Source organism: Neofelis nebulosa, chromosome 3 (assembly GCF_028018385.1).
Source record: "Neofelis nebulosa isolate mNeoNeb1 chromosome 3, mNeoNeb1.pri, whole genome shotgun sequence".
NCBI lineage: Eukaryota > Metazoa > Chordata > Mammalia > Carnivora > Felidae > Neofelis > Neofelis nebulosa.
Window position 1 is genome coordinate 203,264,012 of NC_080784.1, and position 21,927 is coordinate 203,285,938.

General features: G+C 60.3%; 1 protein-coding gene across 1 annotated transcript in view; it reads left to right on the forward strand.

Annotated features, from left to right (window-relative positions):
* Positions 1–262: 262 nt before the first annotated feature.
* SORCS2 (sortilin related VPS10 domain containing receptor 2) overlaps positions 263–21,927 on the forward strand; it is a 472,981-nt gene continuing 451,316 nt past the window's right edge. The window contains 1 exon segment of the mRNA XM_058723168.1: positions 263–839. Coding sequence (XP_058579151.1) covers positions 345–839 — 495 coding nt within the window. The 5' untranslated portion in view covers positions 263–344.

A 21,927-nucleotide genomic window follows, 5' to 3' on the forward strand; every position in this document is an offset into this window, starting at 1 on the left:
CAGGAAGGAAGGGAGGGAGGAAGGAAAGAGGGCAGAGAGGAGGGAAGGCGCAGGGAAGGGCCGAGGAAGGGAGGAAAGGGCTCTGGGGCTCGGCGCTCCCGGGACCTCTGCCCAGGCCCTTGAGCGGTTGGCGCTCGCTCGGCCGGCGCGGGGTCGGCCGGCAGGTGGCGGTGCGCCCTCGGCTGCGCGGGCGGCGGCGGAGCCGCGAGTCCCCTCCTCCCGCCGGCTCCCTCCCCTCGCCGGCTCCTTTCTCTGCGCTCTCGCTCGCGCTCCCCGGCGCCCTCCCGCTCTCCCGGCCGCGGTCTCCCTCGCCCGCGCCGCCCCGCCGCCGCCCCTCGGCGACCATGGCGCACCGGGGGTCCCCGCGCGCCCCGAAGGGCCCCGGCCCCGCTGCCCGAGCCCCGAGCCCCGGGGCCCCGCCGCCGCCGCCGCCGCCGCCGCCGCGTTCGCCGCGCTCGCGGCCGCTCCTGCTGCTGCTGCTGCTGCTGCTGCTGGCCGCCTGCGGGGCGGCGGGGCGCTCCCCCGAGCCCGGGCGCCTGGGTCCCCGCGCGGTGCTGACCCGGGCGCCGCCGAGCCCGCCCGCGGGGCGCGCGCCGCCGGGCGGCGGCGAGGACCGGCAGGCGCGCGGCGCGGAGCCCGGCGCCCCGGGGCTCGGTCCAGCGCCCGGTCCCGGCGAGGACGGCGCCCCCGCGGCGGGCCAGGGGCGCCGGGCGCGGGCGGCGCCCGTGGCCGGAGCGGCTTCTCGGGCGCAGGTCTCGCTCATCAGCACATCGTTCGTGCTCAAGGGGGACGCGACGCACAACCAGGCGATGGTGCACTGGACGGGCGAGAACAGCAGCGTAAGTGACCTCCGCGCGCCCCCCGCGGCCCCTGCCCCGGCCACCTCGGGGCCGCACTTCCGGACGGCCCCGGGGTCACCCCGGGCGTTCTTGGCGACTTGGGGACGCGAGCCACCTCCGCGGCGGCGCCCCTACTGGACTCTGGCCACCGGTTCCTTGGGGGGAGAGAGGTCCCCAGATAATGTGAGCGCCCCGCCTGACAGATTTCCAGGACCCGAGCCACCTCGGAGGCGCCCCTAGTAGCTTCCGGAGCCCAGGTTACGCGGGAGGGGGTGTCTCCCGAGGCTTCGGGGCGCTGGTCACCTCGGTCCTTTAGGACCGCCTTAACTCGGTGTTGCGCCTCGACCGCTCTGCTCAGCGTTGCGTTCTGGGATTTTGGCTGCGGGACCCTCTCCGCCCTGGTCTGTCCGGGACTTCGCTCGTGGTCTGTCCCCGGAGCTCGCTCCAGGGGCTCCAGGATTTCCCCGGTTAGCTCGGCGTCTGATTCTGGGACGGACGCCCTCCCCACCCCCTCCCCCCGCTCCGGATTCCACTAACGTGACCGGGGCTACATCTGGAAGCGCAGGGATCTGCGTACCCACGGAGTTGGGCGCCGCGCCGCGCTCGCCACCCGCGCCCGCAAACTCCCTGGCCTCGCTCCACCTTCCCTGCCGCTCTGGAAGTTGGGCTCCCCCGGCCTCGCCACATCTCTTAGGGTCCTCGGCGCCTACTTCCTCCAGCGCAGCGCTGTGGTTCCCACTCCTCCGGACCGCGGCCGGTCCTTGTTGTGTGTGTGTGTGTGTGTGTGTGTGTGGCCTGCGGGGGTGTGGGGATGCCCTCCTGTTCCTCCCTGCGGGCTGCCTTGGCCTCGCTTTCACCCTGGGCAGATGACCAATGGTCACGCATGGGTCACCTCCCAGCAGCCCAGTTTCGGAAGCGTGCAGGGAGGTGGCAGCTGTGGGCGGGGGAGGGGGGTGGCAACTGGTTGTGCGTGGGGTAGAGATGGGACTCCGCTGACTCCCCTCCATCGCTGTTCGCTCTGGTCGCCCCCAGTGGCTACCCCTCTCCAGCTCCTCTCCTTGACCGCTGCTGCTCTCCCAAGTTCTGGGGAGGCAGCTTTGGGCCAGGGCCCCTGCATGCTTTAGGAGTGGAGGGGTGGGGATCTATGTGCTTCCCTACCCAGGAAGGGGGTGTATCAAGGGCTGGGGGCACTTTGACCCCCTGCTTTGCTGCACAGGCGAAGACACCTGGTCTCTAGGCTTGGGTCCTTTCTGCCACCTCCAATCAGACTAGAAGCTTTGGGGGGTGGGGGGGTGGGGGGGTGAGTTACTCTCTGGACACCAGCAGGGGGCGCTCAGGGTGCCGACTGAGTGGGGGTGGGGGGCAGGTGCTCCCTAGGAGGCCTTCCCTGTCTGAATCTTGACAGAGGGGTCACTGGTGGACAAACTTTGTCCCCTGTGCTGTATGCTGTAACTTAGGGACTGGCCGCGAACCAACAGCACAAGGAGGAAGTGAGCGTCTAAGGTCATCCCGTGGCGCCAGACTCTCCCAGCCAAGCCCCCCACCCCGCCTGCTGAGGTGGTCGAACAAGCTGCCTGTTCCGTCCCTTGGTCATTTTCGCTTCATGGGGTGGGGGAGGTGGGGGTGGAAGAAGGGAGAGAGGGGCACTGAGAGGTGGAGACCAGCCTTCAAAGTGGGACCAGCACCCAGCCCACCCATGCCATCCGGACTGTAGAGCCAGAGGGCTCTTCCTTGGAGGGAGCGAGGAGGGAGCTTGGGTCAGTGGGGCTGCGGCACTGGGGCGGGGCTGGGGGGGGCATCAGAGGAGCCCCCCCCGGGTTTGCTCCCTGCGGACAGTGGCTGAGTTGAGTGACTGCTTTGCAACTGCGTGGCTCGTATCCTGGCGGCTGGCAGGAGAATTCCTGGAGAGGGGACTTGGGATGGGGGGGGGGGGGGATCTGGCTTCTCTTTGGTGGGGGACAGGAGGTCCAGAACCAGACAGGAGCTTCGAAGGGTGCATCTCTCCTCTGCCCCCCTGGAAAGGGAAGGGCAGGGATAGATAGCGTACAGAAAGCAGGGCAGAGCCTGGCACTCAGCGGACACTTCAGAGGCGGAAGCCAGAAGTATCTTATTCTGTCGAGTGTTGTTGACTGTGGGGTAGAGAGAGAAGGCGCTGGAATGTTGACCCAGGCATTTGGCACAAGTACCTTCTCACTCCTGCTTCGCGTCTCCCGCGCACCCATCCTCTGGAATAGGACGTTGAGGCAGACTGAGTTCTCCCCGAAAAAGCAGATCATCTTCTGGCTTGGGGGACGGGTGACGCCTTAAGAGTTTCACCTTGTCTGGGGAGTGCTCAGGAGGGGAGTGAAGCTGCCTCCGGTACTAAATGAAGACGTTTTTCTAATTGTTCCTTTCTCAGCGCTCAGTGCACGCTGCACGCCTGGCCTTGTCTTCTGGGCGCACGAGGGTCTGGGGAACGTGCTTTGCTGGCAGCTGTGGGGCCAAAGGTTTTAGCCGGGATGCCGTGCTTGGTTTTTACCTCTGCTCGAAGGCTCCACCTTTTAGGGCTACAGGAGGGAAGACACTAACTTGAGGCCAATTTGCTGAGTGGAGCCTTTCAAAACATTTTATTTCACTTCATTTGTCCGCGTGGCGAGACCCAAGCAAGTGCATTTTGCAGATGTGGCCCACCTGAGCAGAGAACGTGTTTTCAAAATTAAACAACAACAACAACAACAACAACAGAAACGCATTTGCTGAGAGGGCGAGACTTTTGGAAATAGTGTTTTAGAGCGTCTGCAAGAAGGAGTCACAGGATGCAAGAGACCAGCCCTCGGTCGCTGAGCACTGGGAACATGTGTGCGTTTTCCTTCCCACGGCCTGATTTCTTCCTGCTCCCATGGAGATAGATAGGGAAGCAGACTTGCTTGGGAGTTCAAACACTGCCTTTCTGTCTGTTGAGCTGCAGAAACAAACTGTTATGTGTGAAATTAATCTTTCCTTGAAACCACTGGGCATCACCTTTGAGGGATCCAGGATGGGCTTTGCACACACGCTTCCGGGTGTCGCTTCCCTGGAGCTGCCCTCAGAGGCGGAGGTGCGATTTGAAGGTGCAAATCGCGTGCTTAGGTTGCTTATTTTAAGCCTGGCTCACCTGCGTGCCTTCCCTCACCGCCCTTGAACTTCCGCTTTGATGCATTAATTGCCTTTGTTCAGGGGTGTGACCATCAGCACCTCCCTCCCTCCCCTTCCGTCCCCCTCTCGTTTTTCCACATTTGCTCCATGCTGCGTCTACAGGGCTGGGGATGTCGAGGGGAGTCGTGTGCAAAGGTAATTCTGAACCCATTATCCACCTTCTCTGTTCCAGAGAAGTCTTGAGGAACCTGGTATATGTGTGTATTTGACACCCCGAGAGCCAGGGCTCCAAATCAGACAAATGGAGCTTTCGGGGGCGTGGATTGGGCCGTGACAACTTGCCAGATGTCAAGTTCCTTGAGGGCAGGTGTGCTACATGCTAGGGTTCCCGTATCAAAGCACCACAGACCGGGCGGCTTAAATGACCGAAGTGTATCTCCTCACAGACTGGGAGGCTGGGAGGCTGGGATCCAGGCGTGGACAGGTTGGCCTCCTCTCAGGTCTCCCTCCGGGGCATGTAGATGGCCCTCTTCTCCCTGTGTCCTCACATGGCTGTCCCTCTGTGTCTGTGTCCTGATCTCCTCTTCTTATAAGGACCCCGGTCAGGTTGGACTAGGGCCTGCCCTAGGGACCTCATTTTAACTTGATTTTAACCTTTTTAAAGACCCTGTCTGCAAATGCTGTTATATTCAGAGGTATTGGGGGTCAGGACTTTTCTCATATGCATTTTTTGGAAGGGACACAGTTCAGCTCATAGCAGCAGGGAAGGGGCCCCCCTCACCTTTCATTCTCTGACCTTAATGCAGCGGAGCTCAGAGTGGTACAGTGGGAGAGAAGGGCGGGACATCAAAGCTAGACTATAAGGGACAAGTACCATCTTCCCTGGCGGGGAAATCAGGGCAGGCTGCATGGAGGAGGTGGTGTCAGAGCGGGCCTAAAGAATGAGTAGGGGAAGCACAGGGGAGATGGAGAAGAACCTTCCAGCGGGGAGGAACAGCGTGGGCAAGCTCTGGGAGGTGGGAATTTAAAGGTGTGCGTGTGTTGTGAGGAGAGACCGTGAATGCGTTGTGCGGGGAGACAAAGCAGAGGGAAGAAGTTTGGAAAAACAAAGTCGACGTCCGCTCCTAGTGGACCGGACCGTGAGGCTGGAGAGCCCAACGTGGCAGGGCGGGGTGGTGGTTTTTGCTTTTTAAGGTTAACAGCTTTTGTTTAGAAAGGCCGAGAAGATTGTATGCTAATTGGAACAGCTAGGCTGTACAAGAGATGACTTGAAAATTCCCTTTTGATATCCCCCAAGAGCTGGATTCCACCATATACGCTTTGTTCTGTGTACAGAGCTCTGACCTCAGACGGAATCAGGCAGAATTATGGCTCAGGCTCCCTCCCATCGTGGCTGGGCTCCAGATAAGAGCCTGGCCCTCCGGGCAGACAAGCCGGTTGCCGGTGGCGGTGCCCAGGGAAGGTCGAAGCTGTGGGTGATCCAAGTTCCTTCCACGGGGTGCCCCCCACTCCTGCCTTCTCTCCTCTTGGGCGTCCGCGTGCTTTCCTTGTGTAGAGACGGGGCCGGTCTGGCTCATCACGCAGACGGGGGTGGCGATCGACGCGCAGGCCTCAGAGCTGCCGGCCTGGGTTTGTAGCTGGCCGGATCCTTCCTGGCTCGGAGACCTTGGGCAGACCGGCTGCCCTGGGCCTCGCCGTCTTGGGGCTGGGGTGTGAAGGCTCGCGGCTTGCCGTGCAGGTGGGTAATCCCCGCGCTGTTTGCACAAGAGCCAGGCCCCCAGCAAGCGCTCAGGAAACGAGGTCGGGGTCCCGTCTGGGTTTCCGCAGCCTGCCGATGGGGCTGCTGAGGGGCCTCGGAGGTGAGGCCTCTGGATGGAGGCTCTCCGAGGAGGCCGCTGCGATACCGAGGCCTGGGCCGGACCCCGGAGGGGCGGTGGGAGAGAACTGCCCGTGAGAGAGGTTTCCAGCTGGGGACGGACGGGACGTGGGTGCCCCCTGCTCCGTTGGCTTCCCGGCTCCTGGCCGGCCTCCGGCGCACAGACACCATAAAGGCCTCCTCATGCAGCACTTGTGGTTCTTGGACGAACGGGTCCAAGTCCCGAGACAAAGCTGACGTGTAGCCTCGTATCCGATGGCTGTGGTTTCGTGTTGACGGCTCCATTGCGTTCTTGGAGGTGAGTTTGGTGGCCCCAGGGCACAGGGTCTTACGGTCGAGTCTGCTGAACGTTCCATGTGATGCTTTGGAATTGCAGGCCACCACAGTGCGGGCCTCCCGGCGTTTCGGGGTGGGGACTGGATTGGAGAGAGAGTTCTGGCTCACGGGGGAGCTGGGCTGTGGCTGGTCAGCGTGTCGATGGTGGGCATCTGCCCTGATGAAGTACTTCTCTGTCGTGGCAGCCATCACCAAGGGTGACCAGCGGCCACCTAGGGAGAGGCCGAGGCAGACCGAGGTCAAGGGACATGGTGACCCGTGCTGAATGCCTGTCACGTTTGCTGTCAAGATGAGAGCTGTACAAACCCGTCAGGGACCGTGGGCCTGGTGTCTGGGCTGAGAACAAGGAGAGAGGGAGGGAAGCCTGTGTTAGGACAGGTGACGGTAAACGGAGATATGGGCACGGGGTAAGCAGAGTCTATGCATCCGTAGGGAGACACCCGCCCTTTGCCCGGGGTGGCCCAGGGGGACCTAGGGTCTTCTGCCTTCTTGCTGTGTGGGGAGAGACCCCATGAGTTTGAGAGCCCCAGGTGAAAAGAGGCTTCATATTAGCCCTTAAATCAGCTGCTTTCTCTAGACAGTTACGGGATACAGTGAGGGGCAAGGTCAAACACGGCCCCCTGTCCTGGTGAGATGTCTGGTCTGGACGGGAATTCATCGCAGGGCATCCTGGCGCCATGAAAACCTGCTCTGAGGAGGTCAGTGAGGACTTCCTGGAGGAGGTGGTAGTGAGGCGGCTCTGAAGGACCAGCAGAGTCACTGTCACCTGGGCTGAGGTGGAGAGTGAGAGGGTGGGAATACGGAGGCCCAAGGAGAGGCACGGGGGGCCTGAGAAGCCCGGAACACTAGGACGCAGAGAGGACATCCGTCAGTCAAGCAGCCTGGCTTGAAGGCAGAAAAACAGCCCCATTAATAAAGTTCCCGAACCCGGTGCACAAATCCACTCGTGCTTTAATAAAGTGGCTATTTAATTTGTAGTTGCGCGAGGGTTCCTGAGAGTATTTTAAAGAGGTCGTAAATTAACTCCCCCCTTCTGCACGTCCCTTCAGAGAAGCACGCCGCCCGGCGCGCAGGCCTTGTGAAGGGCTGCTGTTGCTTTTAATTTTTATTTATTATATTCGTCGGAGGCAGGCTGAGACCCTGGAGGACGTCGCCAGGGAGCGCGGGGTTGGAGCGGTTGGAAGACGGGCTTGGGTAATACCGAACATCCCCGTGCCTCCTTCCATCTCGGAGGACCCTGACGAAGAGATTGAAAATGGCCTCGTGTTTGGGGGCGCCCTCTCTTTCCCTCTTCAGCCTCCAAAGACCTAGCTATTTATAGATTCCTACCAACGGCTTATTTCAGCCACCCCCCCTCCCAGCGCCCGGCTCTGGCGGACAGACACCATAAAGGCGCTTCGAGGTGGGTGCTTCGAGGAGCACACAGGGACGCTGACGACCCGAGACGCCCGGCTGCCCACTGTTCCTGCTGCCTTCCCCGTGTTCAGAAGCCCCGGGGAACAGGGGAGCCCGGTTCCTGAGGCCGGGCCGGCCCGGTTGGCCGGGTCGGCCACTGCGTTTGAGGGGTTGAAGGCTTATGCGCAGAAGCGTTCGCAGCCTGCTCTTACTGTGGGAATCTGTGAAAGCTGGGGTTCCGTGCATAGAAGCCATCTGGCGTACCCCCTAGTATGACATGCTGCCTTGCACGCTGACACTTTCCCGGACCCGTGGGCCGCCCGGTCCCAGTGCCGCGGAAGTGGATGGCGGGGGTTGGGGTTGCCCTGTGCTGGCTGGTCCCCGGCAGGTGGGCACAGGTGCACGCGGGCCCTGACCTGCTCTGGCTTCTGCAGGGGACTCCAAGGCTTGTGTTCAACCTCTGACACGCGCCCGCAGAGGGCGGCAGCAAAGTCTTTTTTTTTTTTTTTAATTTTTTAAAAATGTTTATTTATTTTTGAGAGAAAGCGCGAAGGGGAGAGGGACAGAGCAAGAGGGAAACACAGAATCAGAAGCAGGCTCCAGGCTCTGAGCTGTCGGTACAGAGCCCGACGCGGGGCTCGAACTCATGAATCGTGAGGTCCTGACCTGAGCTGAAGTCAGACGCTCAACCGACGCAGCCACCCAGGCGCCCCATGCAGCAAAGTCTTTTTAACTGAAGCCGTGTGGCTCGGGGCCACGCCACACAACGTGGCTTGTGCCCATCATTTTTATCCTGATTAAGTTCCGTTTGCGGTCTTAAAAAATTAATACAGGTACTTGAATGTGAGCTTTCACAGGAGGACCGAAGGAAAAAGGAAAAGTCAGATGATGCTCTTGGGAGGTAGAAAAGTTCCATCTCATTTTGCATTTCTGTAGCAGTCGGTTACTGTATTTGCACAGAAAATTACAATCTTTTAATTAGTTTCTTCTCACACCACCTCGAAGATCTTAAAATAACACCCCTCTCCTTCTTCAGTAATTTTCTTGCAAACGCAGATAATTTCCCGCAATGTTGAGCTCGCCTTGTCTCCGACAGGGCACGTCTCTCGCACGGTGCCATTTCCTGATGCTTGGAGATAAATTAAGTTCAAATTAAAGTAAGAAAAGAGCCAGGCCGAGTGTGGCTGCTCCTATTCAGATCAATTTTAATTCAGAAAGCGTTCTTTATGAGCCTCTTTGCGCCGTGGATCTATTTTCCGAAGCGTCAAGACGCAGAGATAGTTATCTCGGCGGCCTGGGCCGGGAGCCGGCGTTCGTGGGCTGGGGGCAGCTGGAAGCTCCTCCTTTCTGATGTCACTTGATCTCGTAAAAACAATTCCTCGTCATTTACAGAGCGCTCCTGACGAGTAATAATGAAAGTTAATAAGCTCGGTCCCCATTTATTACGCCCGTTACCGTACCGGATGCCTCGCAGGCGTTACCCCTGGAAACGGTCCCGCAAGGTCCACACGATGATGACGTTCACTCTACGGGTAAGAAACGTGAGGTTCACGGCAGCGTGGGTTGTCCGGAGCCACAGGGCTGACATGGGGTCCTCGTTGGGATTTGACTTCTTTTACTCTTAAGCCTGAGTGTTTTTTAATGCACAGCAAAAAGTGTTTTCCTTTGTCTTTTATTGCTAGTTTGGAATTGTGATGAATACAAGCAACGTAAAATCCATCCATCTCCGGAACTTGTCCGTCAAATGCAAACTCTGTCCCGTTGTTACACACTACGTCCCAGGGGCGCCTGGGTGGCTCAGTCGGTTAAGCATCCGCCTTCGGCTCAGGTCACGATCTCAGGTCCGTGAGTTCGAGCCCCGCGTCGGGCTCTGTGCTGACGGCTCGGAGCCTGGCGCCTGCTTCGGATTCTGTGTCTCCCCCTCTCTCTCTGCCCCTCCCCCACTCGCACTCTGCCTCCCTCTCTCAAAAATAAGTAAACATTAAAAAAAATTAAACACGAACTCCCCGTGTCCCCTGCCCCCCAGCCCTGACTCCCATCCACCATTCTCCTTTCTGTCTCTGTGAGTTTGACTTCTCTGGGGACCTCGTGTAAGTGGAATTATACGTAAGGCTCCTTTTGTGACAGGCTTATTTCACTGAGCACAGTGTCCTTGAGGTTCGTCCGCGTGGTAGCAGGTGTCAGAATGCCTTTCCTTTTTAAGGCTGAGTAATGTTCTGTTGTCTGGATGGACCACGTCTTCTTTACTGACCCGTCCGTCCACGGACACTTGAGATGTTCCTCTCATGGCTGTTGTGGATCCTGCCGCTGTGAACATGGGTGAACAGATACCTGCTTGCACTTCCTTTGGGCGTGTGTCCGGAAGCAGGATTGCTGAGTCATGTGGGAATCCCATGTTGATTTTCCGGTTGAGCCTGAGGTCTCGGCTACCGCAGAAATTGCTCTCGCGTCTGCCTTGAGTTTGGCCGGCTTGCCAGTTAGTGGCAGGGTTGCAGTCCCCAAAGAAATCCACCGCCCGTGGTTTTGCAGGAGAAATACCGACAGCGTCAGAGGCGATCCCGCGTGGAGAGAGGACCCGGCGGTGAGACGGTGTGAGGGCACGCCTTTTGTTTCTGTTTTCTTCCGATAATCCCGGGTTCTGCCGGTGACCCAAGGGAGGGGTGGCTGCTCAGAGCCCGGGAAACCCAGGTCTGCCCGCGTTGCCAAGTCAGAAGGAGGCTGGTTGGTCTGATGCCCGGCCGAGGGTGGGAGAGAGGCCGTCCGGGGAGACGCGGGGCAGGGGCGGCCGCATTTCCTCCGGCTGGCAGCGTGTGCATTTCAAGTTCAAGCTCGTTTCCCTTCCTCCCTGCTTTTAGGGGCTTTTCCCTATTGACTGCCTCATTGACCAGTTAAGTAATTCAATTTTGCCTCTGTAAAAAATAAAGCACTCCATAAAAAATCTCATGTTTTTCTCAATTTATTCCTGTCAATACCACTTAACCCCATCCAGGCTTATTTTCTCATTTATCCTTTGACCGTCGAATGGGGCCTCTGGGTGTTTGAATCCCGTAACACTTCTTCCTCTGTGATTCGAGGTGCACCCCCCCCCCAAACGCACCCTGAGAGGTCTCCTGGCCCCAGGGACCGTCCCAACCCGCGATGGGGGTTCCTAGCTCTCTCTGTGCCGTGGGCTCGCCCACCCCAAGTCCAGAGAAGCCCATGGAACTTTGTCAGGATGTCGTTTTTATAATGAGCGTAAGATAAAACATACGGGACTAAAAGGAAACCGATTCTGTGGCAATAGAGTTATCAAAATACTGAAACGAAGTACTTTACTGACACATCGACAGGAGCCAGCAGAAGGCAGAGACTCGTATGCGTGTAGAAATAACGGTAATGCGAAGTGGGACGCGGCCCGTGGGAAGAGAGGGGACAGATGGACCCCACGGGCATGATTTCTCTTCCCTGTCGCCCCCACACCTCAGCCCCTGCTCCCCGTGCACTGTGTCCCCTAGGCTCCCCTCCTTGGCCCCGCAGGCCTCCCAGTGGGGGCTTTCGTCTGCCTGATCTCTGCTGTCCCCCAGAGCCTGGTGCCTAGTAGGTGCTCAGTAGGCAGTAAGTAGGTGTTCAGTAAGAGGTGTGCCTACATTGCCCTGGACGCCCGCTCAAGTGCAGCACAGCAAAGCCTAGCAGTATTCGTGCAACATTCGGGTAGGATAGGAGGTGGCCATTGGTCCTGAAGGGCTGCAGAGCTCACTTCCAGCCCCACCTCCCTGTCCGCTGGGGGTCTGGGAAGGCCCAGAGCATCGCCCCCCTGTTGCTCGCACGGCCGGAGAATGACCGAGCGTGGCTCCCTGTCCAGCCTGCTCTTTGAAGCAACTACAGAGCGGGGAGGGTCATGTTGGTTCCCCGGAGAGATGGAGAGATCTCCTGCCAGAGACCAGAGCCATCCAGAAGCTTCTGACTCGTGGTGGTGGCTGTGCGGCCAGGCCACAGCACCGCCACCCCTCTGGCCTTTGCCCTTTGCCCTTTGCCCTTCGCCCTTCGACTGGGAGTCAGAGCACTCAGCGGTGAGAAAACACCTGTTCCAAAATGAAGCTGGGGCTCTTCAATAGCTCGCCCGTTTCCAGCCTCATTTCACTTACAGGAGACACCTACCCCCCTCCCCCCTCCCCCCTGCCCCCGCCCCCACCCCCGCCCCCGCCCCGAGATGGCTTGCTGAGCTTTCAGACAAAGACAGACGACTGGGTGGGTTGAGGCACTGCCACCAGCGAGGCCGTCCCGGAGGGGTGGCACCGGCTCGTGAGGAAGCGTCCTTCTCAGGGTCCCGCAGGGTCTGGTCATCTGCCGGCAGCCCCATGCCCAGCGGCCCCTCGGGATGGCCTCCCGGAGGAGTGGCCTCTGTCCACGTCACCCTCCTTCTGCATCGTGGCTCACCTTCAAGAAGGTGCCGTCTTTGGGGGCCGACTGGGGTGCCATCAACCCCCCCTTACGATGGGGCCTGGGCCGGGGAGGAGGGTCCGCCGGCCTCTCTGGGCCTCGGTGTCCTTGTCCCCACAGGGGCTGCCAGGAGCTGCCCCTGCCCTGGGGCGCAGGAGGAGAGCCCGGAGTGCAGGCTGGAGGGCCACGTCCCCATGCCTGGTCCCGTGGCCCCGGAGCCCACTGAGCCGTCAGCTCCCCAGCCGGCAGCCTGCGGGGGTTTGCGCGGCTACGATTCCCTGGACGGGGAGTACAGCACAGCAAAGCCCAGCGGTGTTCACGCAACACTCGGCTCCGAGCGTCTGCACAGCAGATGAGAGAGTATTTCTTGACGACGGCCGGTTTTTCACAAGTTTCGTGATGTGAATTATTGCCTGGAATGCTCGCCTCTTCAAGATCAAGGCTTCCTGTCCATCCCGCCCCGGGCGGCCAGAGGCCTGGGCGGCACAAGGAAATCCGAAACCCACTGGTCTAGCTGGAGGGAGCCTCGGGCCCCCTTCCCTAAGATGCCTTTGCTTCCCGTCCCCGTCCTGGCCGGCCCTGGACAGTCCCCAGCATCCTCTGGGGCACAGCCGAAGCCAGAAGGAGGAGCCCCGGACACCGAGGCGGCCTTGTCCCTGTCTGCCTGGCCTGGCCGCCTCTCTCCTCTGGGGTGTGGAGAAGGGGGATCTGCCACAGTCTGGTGCTGGCCACCTTGGACTCTGAGCTGAGGGGGAAGGGGGTGCTGGGGGCCGTCCGCACCGCGTGTTGGGAAGCACTCCAGGCCATAGGAGAGTCCTGCCTTCTGGGACATTTGCAGATGGCCTCTCAGGGAGTTAGGGTCAGGGCAGGGCCTTGGCAGGCCGGGGCTGGAGGCACGGCTGGTCTTCTGACTTCTGCCCCCGTCTCTCCCCTGCAGACACATTTTCTGGCCCCCCTCCCCGTGTGCCAGGCTTTGTTCTAGGCTTACAGGACCAGAGAAGCAGAAACCCCCTGCCCAGCCTGGCTCTCAGCCTCACAGGGGCACACGGGCAAGGACGCCAGCCGTGGGAATATGGCGGCTGGGGGAGGGCGGCCAGGGGGGCGGTGCAGTGGCTCCGGGAATGGGTGCAGTCACATCCTGTGAGTACCCAGAGGCCCCCACCCCGGGATAAGGCTCTCTAGCCGTTGCCATGTGCCCGCCCACCCTGCTCACTTTGCACCCAGGCTGCCACTCTCCTGACCCAGCCGTCAGAGGCTGGCCGCTGGCCTCCAGGCTCGCTGGCCTCCCGGCACGCTGCCCAGGCTGGGTGAGGCACCTGTCACTTGCCAGGGGCAGGAGCCCCACCTGTTGAGAGCCTGTGGCTCTCACAGGGCCCTCGTGTGCGTTATTCCTCCTGAGTCCCGCGGCCCAAGAGGTTTGTCATCTCTGCGTCCTTCTGGGGCCCAGCAAGACCCGGGGGCTGGGCTTGAGCTCAAGCCAGCGTCCTTGGAATTTTTGTCGGGATGAATCACCTCGTCCCCCTGCTCATCGGCGGCCTCTCTCTAGTCCCATAGATGAGCTTGCGGCCAAGCCCCGGGCTGGGGTCTCGTGAGCACGGGGAGGCTCTGAGAGGCCGGGCGGCTGTGTGGACCCACCGGCCCTGCCTGCCCAGGCTTGGGAAGGGCAGGGTGGGGGCTGGGCCTACCTGCCCCCCCCGCCCCCCGCCTTCCCTCCAACTCCGACGGCCTGGCCCCCACCTGCCCCATGGCCCCCACCTGCCCGAACACACTCAGGCCCTCTTCAGGCCATGGCCCTCCCCTGGGGTGTCCCCTCCGCCCTGCTGCCTCCTGGCCGAGTGACCCCGGCCGGCTGCTCACCTCACGGAATTTTGTCTTTCTCATCCTTAAGCGGTGATGAGGCTGTCCCTGACCTTGTTGTGGGCAGAGGGTCAGCACACGGAAAGGGCTGGGCTGGGTGCCATCACCGACTTCTGCTCAGGGTGCCCCTCCTCACCCCTGCCACACTGCCCCATCCTTCAGGGACACGTTCCCTCACCCTGCACCTCACTGGCCTCCTTCTCCAGGGCTTCTAACCCCTTCCCAGCTCCGGGCTTGGCTGGCCCACCCTGGGGTGTTGTCTGGGGTGCAGGGGGTGTCTGCTGAGCCTGGGCAGAGCAGCGGGCCAGAGGCCGCCCTAGAGAGAGTGGGGTCAGCTGTGAGCCCGGCTCGCGGGGCTGAGACAGGCCCCGGGCTCGGCCCAGGTCGGCTGTATGTTTGGAGTCGTGGAGCCCCCCGAGAGTGGCGGCCGAGCCTCATCCCCGGCTGGCATGTGAGCACAGATGCGTGAGTTTGGGATCATTTCCAGTCTGGGATTTGCTGGATTCCTAAGCTCACCGCGATGCCAAAGCCGGCAGACTTTGTTTCCAGCATGAGGGGAGGAAGGCAGAGTGCCAGGACGACCCCCCGCTCGTCTTCGAATCTGAGAGTTTTACTGACACCCGTGGGGCTCGGCCTGAATTTGTACTTCCCGTACAGGGCGTTTGAGAGAGCGGTTTTGGAATGGTTGATTCGCTGCTTCAACAGCTAGGAATTGAGAGCCTGTCCAGGCCGTACCTGTGCCAGGTGAGTGGGGTGAGGTGGCCGAACGAAGCCTGGTCTCTGCCCAGAGAGGGGAACAGATGACGACCTGGGGACACAGCCTGGTCCCTGCCCAGTGAGGGGGACAGATGATGACCCGGGGACACAGCCTGGTCCCTTCCCACAGAGGGGGACAGATGACCTGGGGACACAGCATAGTCCCTGCCCAGAGAAGGGGACAGATGACGACCTGGGGACACAGCCTGGTCCCTGCCCAGTGAGGGGGACAGATGATGACCCGGGGATACAGCCTGGTCCCTGCCCAATGAGGGGGACAGATGATGACCCGGGGACACAGCCTGGTCCCTTCCCACAGAGGGGGACAGATGACCTGGGGACACAGTCTCGTCCCTGCCCAGAGAAGGGGACAGATGACGACCTGGGGACACAGCCTGGTCCCTGCCCAGTGAGGGGGACAGATGATGACCCGGGGACACAGCCTGGTCCCTGCCCAGTGAGAGGGACAGATGACCTGGGGACACAGCCTAGTCCCTGTTCAGTGAGGGGGGCAGATGGTGAGCTGGGGACACAGGGCAGGAACGGGTGGGAGGGACGCATGGTGAGGGGGTCCCTAAGTGGGGAGGGGGAAGCAAGGGCATGTGTGAGTCGGTGGTGAGGGAGGGTGTCCTGGAGGAGGTGGCATTTCCCCGGAGGCCTGTTGGGGTCCCGCAGGGCTGCGTGTGGCAGGGGGTGCTCGGGGAGAGCTCCCCAGCTGGCCCGTCTTCCTGGGTGCTTATCCAGTGACTTCTCCGAACCGGGGACTCCTGTCCTGCTCTGGACCTCGAAGGGGTGCCCCGGAAGGTGGCTGTAGTGCTTGGGGCTGCCTGTCCTCTCCTAGGCGAGTCCCCCTGTTAGATGGGGGGACACGGTGCCCGCCTCGTCATACTGTCACGGCTCTGTGTTGAGACACTTCGAGCAAACGCTGGTCGCCAGGCCTGGCACCCAGGGCCCGTCTATTCCAGGAAGGGGGCCCTAGGACCCGCCGCCTGCTGACCACGTCGGCATTTTGGGGCACTGGGTGAGGGGTTGTGGTCAGCCCTCTGCCAACACCTCGGTGCCCGCAGGACTCTTCTGGGAGCTCCCGTCTCTCCCGCAGGCCCGGAAGTTTACAGCAGGGCTGAGTCGGGGCCGCAGACTCACCTGTGCGGGGAAATTTCTCGGGTCTGCGTTTTTTTTCTCCAGCGAGTAAACTCTGGGTTGCCTCGTACTGCACGGAGCAAACCTTTCCCCCGAGTCTCCCCACCTGGAGAAATCTTGGAGAGCTTCCCAGAGGTGGCAGTGGGGAAAGGAGAGGAGGGAGGGAGGGCATCCGGGTGGCTTGGGAATGGGAGGAAGAGCCTAGAAGCCTGTAGGCGCTGCCAGGTCAGTCACTTCCCCAGGCCGTTGTGGCGCCTACTTAAAGGCGTGGATCTGTGGGTCGTCCTCTTGAAATTCCACAGAGTGCACACACGTCCCACCCACCGGGCCATTGAGAAGGAGGCGGTGCGACGGGGTGGAGGGGCGAGGTGAGTGGCTAAGACTCTGTTGGCTAATCCTGAGTCCCTTCCTTGCACCTGGAAGAAAGGATAATGGCACGTCTCTTTCATGGTTCAAGTGGATGGTGAAGGGCGTCTGTTTCTGCATAATTCTGTCAAGCACGTTCCCGGTCTTCTGTGTGCGGAGGCCTGAATCTCCATGGCTTCCCCGCCTGGAGGTCCTGTCCCCGCCTCCCCCCTACCTCCGAGGAGGAGGTCGAAGGCAGAGCGGGGGGTCGGGGGGGGGCAGGGTGCGGGGACCCAGGGGCGACAGCGTTCAGGTCTTTGCCTGCTACCCCTTGGCCGCCCAGGGGCTTCTTCTCTTCCTGGCCCCTGCTGGGACGGACCGTCCACACCATGTGGTCCCCCCTGACTGTTCCGGCCGACTGGTCAGAACTTCCCGCTTAGCTTTAAGTTTCTGTGAGGGTTCGTGTTCCTGCTTCCGGTCTTTCCCCGTGGCTCCCATGATGCTGTGCACGGAAGGGCGTGTGTTAGGCAGGATTCTTGATTCCAAGTCCTAGTAACCTGACTCCAAGGAGCTTAAGTGAAAAAGGAGACTCGTAGGCTCACGGGAAGCCCAGGGTGCTGACTTCTGGCTCCAGGGGCCCTAACGCCCGCACCAGGCACGGTCCCTCCGTCTCCGGCTCTGCCTCTGGGCTCTGCTTCCCCGTGTGGTCGCCTCCTTCTCCGACAGCCCACTCGGGTCGTGGCTCTGTGGGAGACCGAGGCTGCCGGCGCTTACCGGGGCCCTCGTGCCCGCCCTGCACCCCTCACCCCGGCCAGAGGGCTGAAATGCTGAGTGCCAGGCCCAGACCCCGAGCCCAACCCTCGACCCACACAGCCTGAGACTCAGGGGGAGCAGTTCTGGGTGGGACCCTACAGAGGGCAGGTGGGGAAGCTCTGGAAGGGGCCGAGCTGCCGCCTTGGGTCTCGACTGGCTTTGTCGGCAGAGGGCCCTCCTCCCACCTCGGGAGAACACCCAGCGTCGTGAATGATCTCCCCAGCCCCCAAAGCCGGGACTCCTAGAGCGGTCTGTTCTGGGCAGTGCGATGTCCACCGGAAAAGGTGACAGAGCTGTCTCCGTTCACATGGGCAAGGCTGAGACAGCCTCCCTCACCTCGCTTTTTACGGTTTACTGTCTGCTGAAGCCCCAAGCCTGGCCGGCCAAGGCCGCTGAGCCCTGCCTGGGGCCATGTCCACTCCACAGAGCTCATGAGTGAAAGAGGCCCCCACTGTCTCTGACCCGTGGCCTGTGACAACCCTGTGTGGGATGCGTCATCGGGCACAATGCCCGCGCCGTGGATTCACTGTGGCGAGGCCGGTGGCCGGAGCTTTGCGGTGACAGGTCGTGGGGTGAAATGCCAGGGGAGGTGGACATCACCCAGCAGAGGCCTTAGAGCCCTGGACCCGAGCCACAGGACGGCCTGAGCAGGGCTGGAGGCGGCCGCGCCTGATGGTGACGTGGACTGAACGCAGTCAGGGAAATGGGGTCCGAACAGCACGGTTGTCCTGGCCTGGGGACAGAGGCTCCAGTGGTCTTGTCCGTTAGCGGTGATCTCCGTCTTTCAGGGCCTTTGGGTGTGCCACCAGAGTCTCATCCCAGAGAAGCCAAGAGCCACTGAGTGAAACCACCTAATGCGGGTATTGAGAGGAATCTTCGAGCCTGGCGGCCCCATTTTGCAGATGGATCAACCGAGGCCTGGGGAGGTTGAGCGGTTGGAACAGACTCCAGAGCTGTGAGTGGCAGAGCGGGGTCTGCGTACTCTCAGGCCTGCGCCCTTTCCGGATGGAGACCCCCGAGGGCCTGGGGCCTCTGACCCTGGGAAAGGCTGTGTGACGCCCGAGCCAGCCCTGGCTGTGATCTCAGGAGTTGGGGTGGCTGGCGCGGGCTTCTGGGGCTCTTATTTCACATTCCTACCCAAGCTGGGAAGTTCCGTCTAGGGAGCGAGCCGGGGGCCGCCCGCGCTCCTGTTCCCCCTTGGGAGTTGGCTGCGTGTCTTCGTTTTGGGGTCTCCAGCCCTGGGTGTGTGGTAGCAGCCGCAGGGGAAGGTGAGTCACAGATGGTCTCCTCTGGTCTTCGGAGAAGGGAGCCAGCCCCTGCTCACGGCTCCTCTGCCAAGAAGACAGCTGTCGGGTGGGAAGGCTCTTGTGTGGACTCATTCATTCATTCGTTCACGTGGGCACCTACTGTGAGCGGAATCTTGCCGAGGAGGAGTCCTGGGATAGACTCGCAGGGTCTCAGCATTTCCAGGGTGCTTGGGATCCCTCCAGGGATGGGAGGCTCACCCCTTGCTGAGACAGCACATTCCAGGGTGTCTGGTCGCTGCTGAGAGTGGCTGAGGTCAGCACCGCCCTGGGGTCGCAGTAAGAAGACGATGCTGCCCCGGGCGGAGCGGGTTGTCTGGTGGATGTGAGGACGGCTGCCTTTGCTGCTTGGGTTTCTGGGCTGCGAGTCTGTTCTGCTCCGAGAGTGGGGAGGGGTGAGGTCCTGCTGAGGGGCCAGGCTTTGCCTGCACTTGATGGCAGACAGTGGAAAGCAGGGGTGAGGGAGGCTTCGGCCACGCAGGGGAAACCACCCCGCCCAGGACGGGTCTGTCTGGCGGCTGGTGGTGGGTGGGGGACAGAGGGCCGGGGTCTATGGCTGGGGCCCTTTGCTCAAGGCCATGTCTCTTGTGGCTGCTGTATTCTCTGAACACAGGTGTATTCTCTTATGGTTCTCGGGGTCACAAGTCCAAGGTCAGTGTCACTGGGCTGCAGGTAGGGTGTCAGCAGGGCTGGTTCCTTCTGGAGGCTCCAGGCGGGGAGGGGGTCTGATCCCTTGGGTTTCTCAGCTTCTGGAGGTGCCCACATTCCTTGGCTGGTGGCCTCTTCCTTGTGTCCCATGGCCTCTGCTCTGTGGTCAAATCTCCATGACTCTGACTGTGTCTGGTGTTCTTTGGTACATGGCTACCCTCTCCCTGCCCCGCCCCCCCCCCCCCCCCCCCCCCCCAATGAGCTCTGCTTTGGTCACAGGGCCCTCCGGGTCACACCTCCTTCTGCCTCCCTCTCATAGGACCTGGAATTCTACAGGCCCATCCCGATCATCCAGAACAACCTCCCAACGCAAGGTTCTCAGCAGCACCTGCCAAGTCCCTTGTAAGATAACATGTGCACAGTTTCTGGGTTCAGGGGCATCTTTTGGGGCTGGTGTTAGCTGCCACTGCCCTCCTCTCCCATGGGCCTCCCCTGGCCCTTATGCGGCAGACCTGGCCAGCTGTTCTCAGGTCCCCCCCTCCCCGTCTGTCTCTGGCTTTTGCACCTGGAACCGTCTCTACCTGGCCTGGAACCTCCCAGCGCGGCCTCCTAACCGCGGGCCTCCCCTGCTTTGGCCCCACCATGATGTGCATGATATTCTGCCCTCCATCATCTTCCCAGGACACCCACCCTGGGGCCCAGAGGACCCCGCAGCCTTGCTCACACCGTGGTCCTTGTACGGCGAGTGTCAGTGAACGTCTGTGGAACGGACGGGTGAATGGAGGCGTCCATACTTGAGTCGCACACAAATGAGAGGAAAGCTCTTTTTCAAGCACATCTAACCAGGTTGCCTGATGCTGGGCCTCTGGGCCCATCCTTCTGTCTGTAGACCCGTTTGGGGGATGCCACGCGGCTGAGTCTGCGTGCTTTTACTTAAGACAAAGGTTTTTATTTCACTTGGAGGCACAGTTTGGCCAACTTCGAACGATACGAAATCAGTAAATGTCTACTGAGCAGGTGCAAATGGAAGGTGGCTCCCCAGGGTGGGGAGGGGAGGGGAGGGGAGGGGAGGGGAGCTCTGCACACCCCTGAGAAAATTACCCAGGGCCTGTGGCTTCTGCTCACGGGTGACCTGTTACTTAGTTGTGCATGTGCACGTGTGACAGCATAAATGAACGAGAAGGAAGAGTGCCCAACAGTTGCATCCTGTGCAAGGAAAGGAGCCATGAGGGAGGGTTGTTGTTGGGGGGGGAGGTGCTTCTGCCTGCAGGAGCCTGGAGGACGTAGGCAGGGCTCACAGGGGTTGAGGGGGGGGGTGGTGCCAGGCTTTTCGACGGTCACAGGTTTTACGATGGTGAGGCTTGAGGGATTTGGGGAGGGCTGAGGGCCCTGCAGAGGGGACAGCTAAGCTGAGCCGGGGTCGTGGTGAACAGGGTCCCCGGCCTGCCCGTCCCGCTGGTTAGCTGAGTGATGTCGGGCGGACCGTGGCATCTCTTGGAGGCCTGGCCTCCCCACCTGCACGTGTGCGAGTGGCGGGCACGGCCGAGCCCCTGGGCCCCCAGGAGGGCCCACCCAGGAGCAGAAGTCATCTTTGCAGGTTTGTGAGCCGTACGACTTGGCTGAGGCAGGAGGTCGGATTAAACAATTAAGGAAATCTGAACAAGGAGATCCCCGGCTTCTAACGGTGCCTGGCGGGTTCACCTCCCGTTCGGCCCTGCCTCGCCTCCTATTTGCACTCCGTAAGTGGATTCTAATAGCTTTCTCCTCCTCCCTCCCTGCAAGAATGGCCTTGGTAGCCAGAAAGGAAATTAGTTTCAGGGCGAAGCCTATTTTTACCGTGGTGGAGACCAAACTGTTAATTACCTAGAAATCACATGAGGATTTTTAGCCTGAAAAAGTTTTTTTCCTTGGGTTCAACTTTTCGTGGATATTAATTATAGATATCGGTTTCAGCCCACTGAAATAATTCCTCTCTCAAGAGATTGAAGACTTTTAAAATGCTGTCCCTTGTTAAACATAACGCGTATTCTTTCTACTATTTTGCTGCTCGGTGTGTGGGATGGAAATATGAGATTGGGGAATTTAAAAACGATTTCATACCTTGTCCGTATTTAACTAAAGGTTGATTCCAGACTCTGTGTGTGTTTCCAAATCTCTGAAACCAGTGGGGACACGATGGTAAAGGTCGAGAAGGCAACCCTTTAATCGTGTGAATATTAATCCTGATAGAAATGTCACGGCTCCTCTCTGATGCAGAATGCGTCTGCCCGTGTTTGAGTCCATGAAACGGCCTCCGGGGCCTCGCACTGCACGTGGGGAGACACGTCCCAGGCAGGCCGAGACGCTGGTGTCCCTTCAGATCGATGTTCTGGAAATACCTACTCGGTGTCTATGTTCCGGCCGTTAAGACTTCGCACAAGCAGCACCCCCACCCCCCGCCACCGCCATTCCAGAGTGGACCACGGGCCACAGGCCAAGCCACAGAACCTCCAAAAAGCCCTTCCCAAGCCCAGCCCTTCCCAGAAAGGGACTGGAAGGGACTGATTTCGGCAAGGGGTGGGCTGCTGTCCGGCTCAGGAGGAGAGGGCCCAGTGGAGGCCCCCCCAGTCTGGGGCGTCCCTGTGGAGACACTCGAGTCATGTGCTTCTATGGCCTTCCCGAAGCCCGGACGCTGCTCTGTTTTCAGGCTCCTTCCCAAGGGCACGTTTGGATGCTGTGGGAAGTGATTTAGGGGGTGGGTTGGCGTGAAATTTCCGACAAATCGTTTCAGCACACTGCACATTTAATTTCTTTTATGTTTCCAAGTTGCTGTAGAAAGTAAATGATTAATTAAGCAGCACCCACACAGTTTTTTTAAAAAAAGGAATGATTTTTCAAAACGGAGTAATGCCCCAGTGATTTGTCAGAGAGAGAGAGAGAGAGAGAGAGGGGAAGGGAGGGAGAAGAAGGCTTTAATAAGCAGAATGCTGTTCAATAAATCATAATTACTTACGTGGGCAAATGCGTCAGCTCGATGGGGGCGCCCACTTACGCGTCTGATCACACTGACTTTTTCTTTCACGCCGCAGAGCTGGGTGCACCCCTG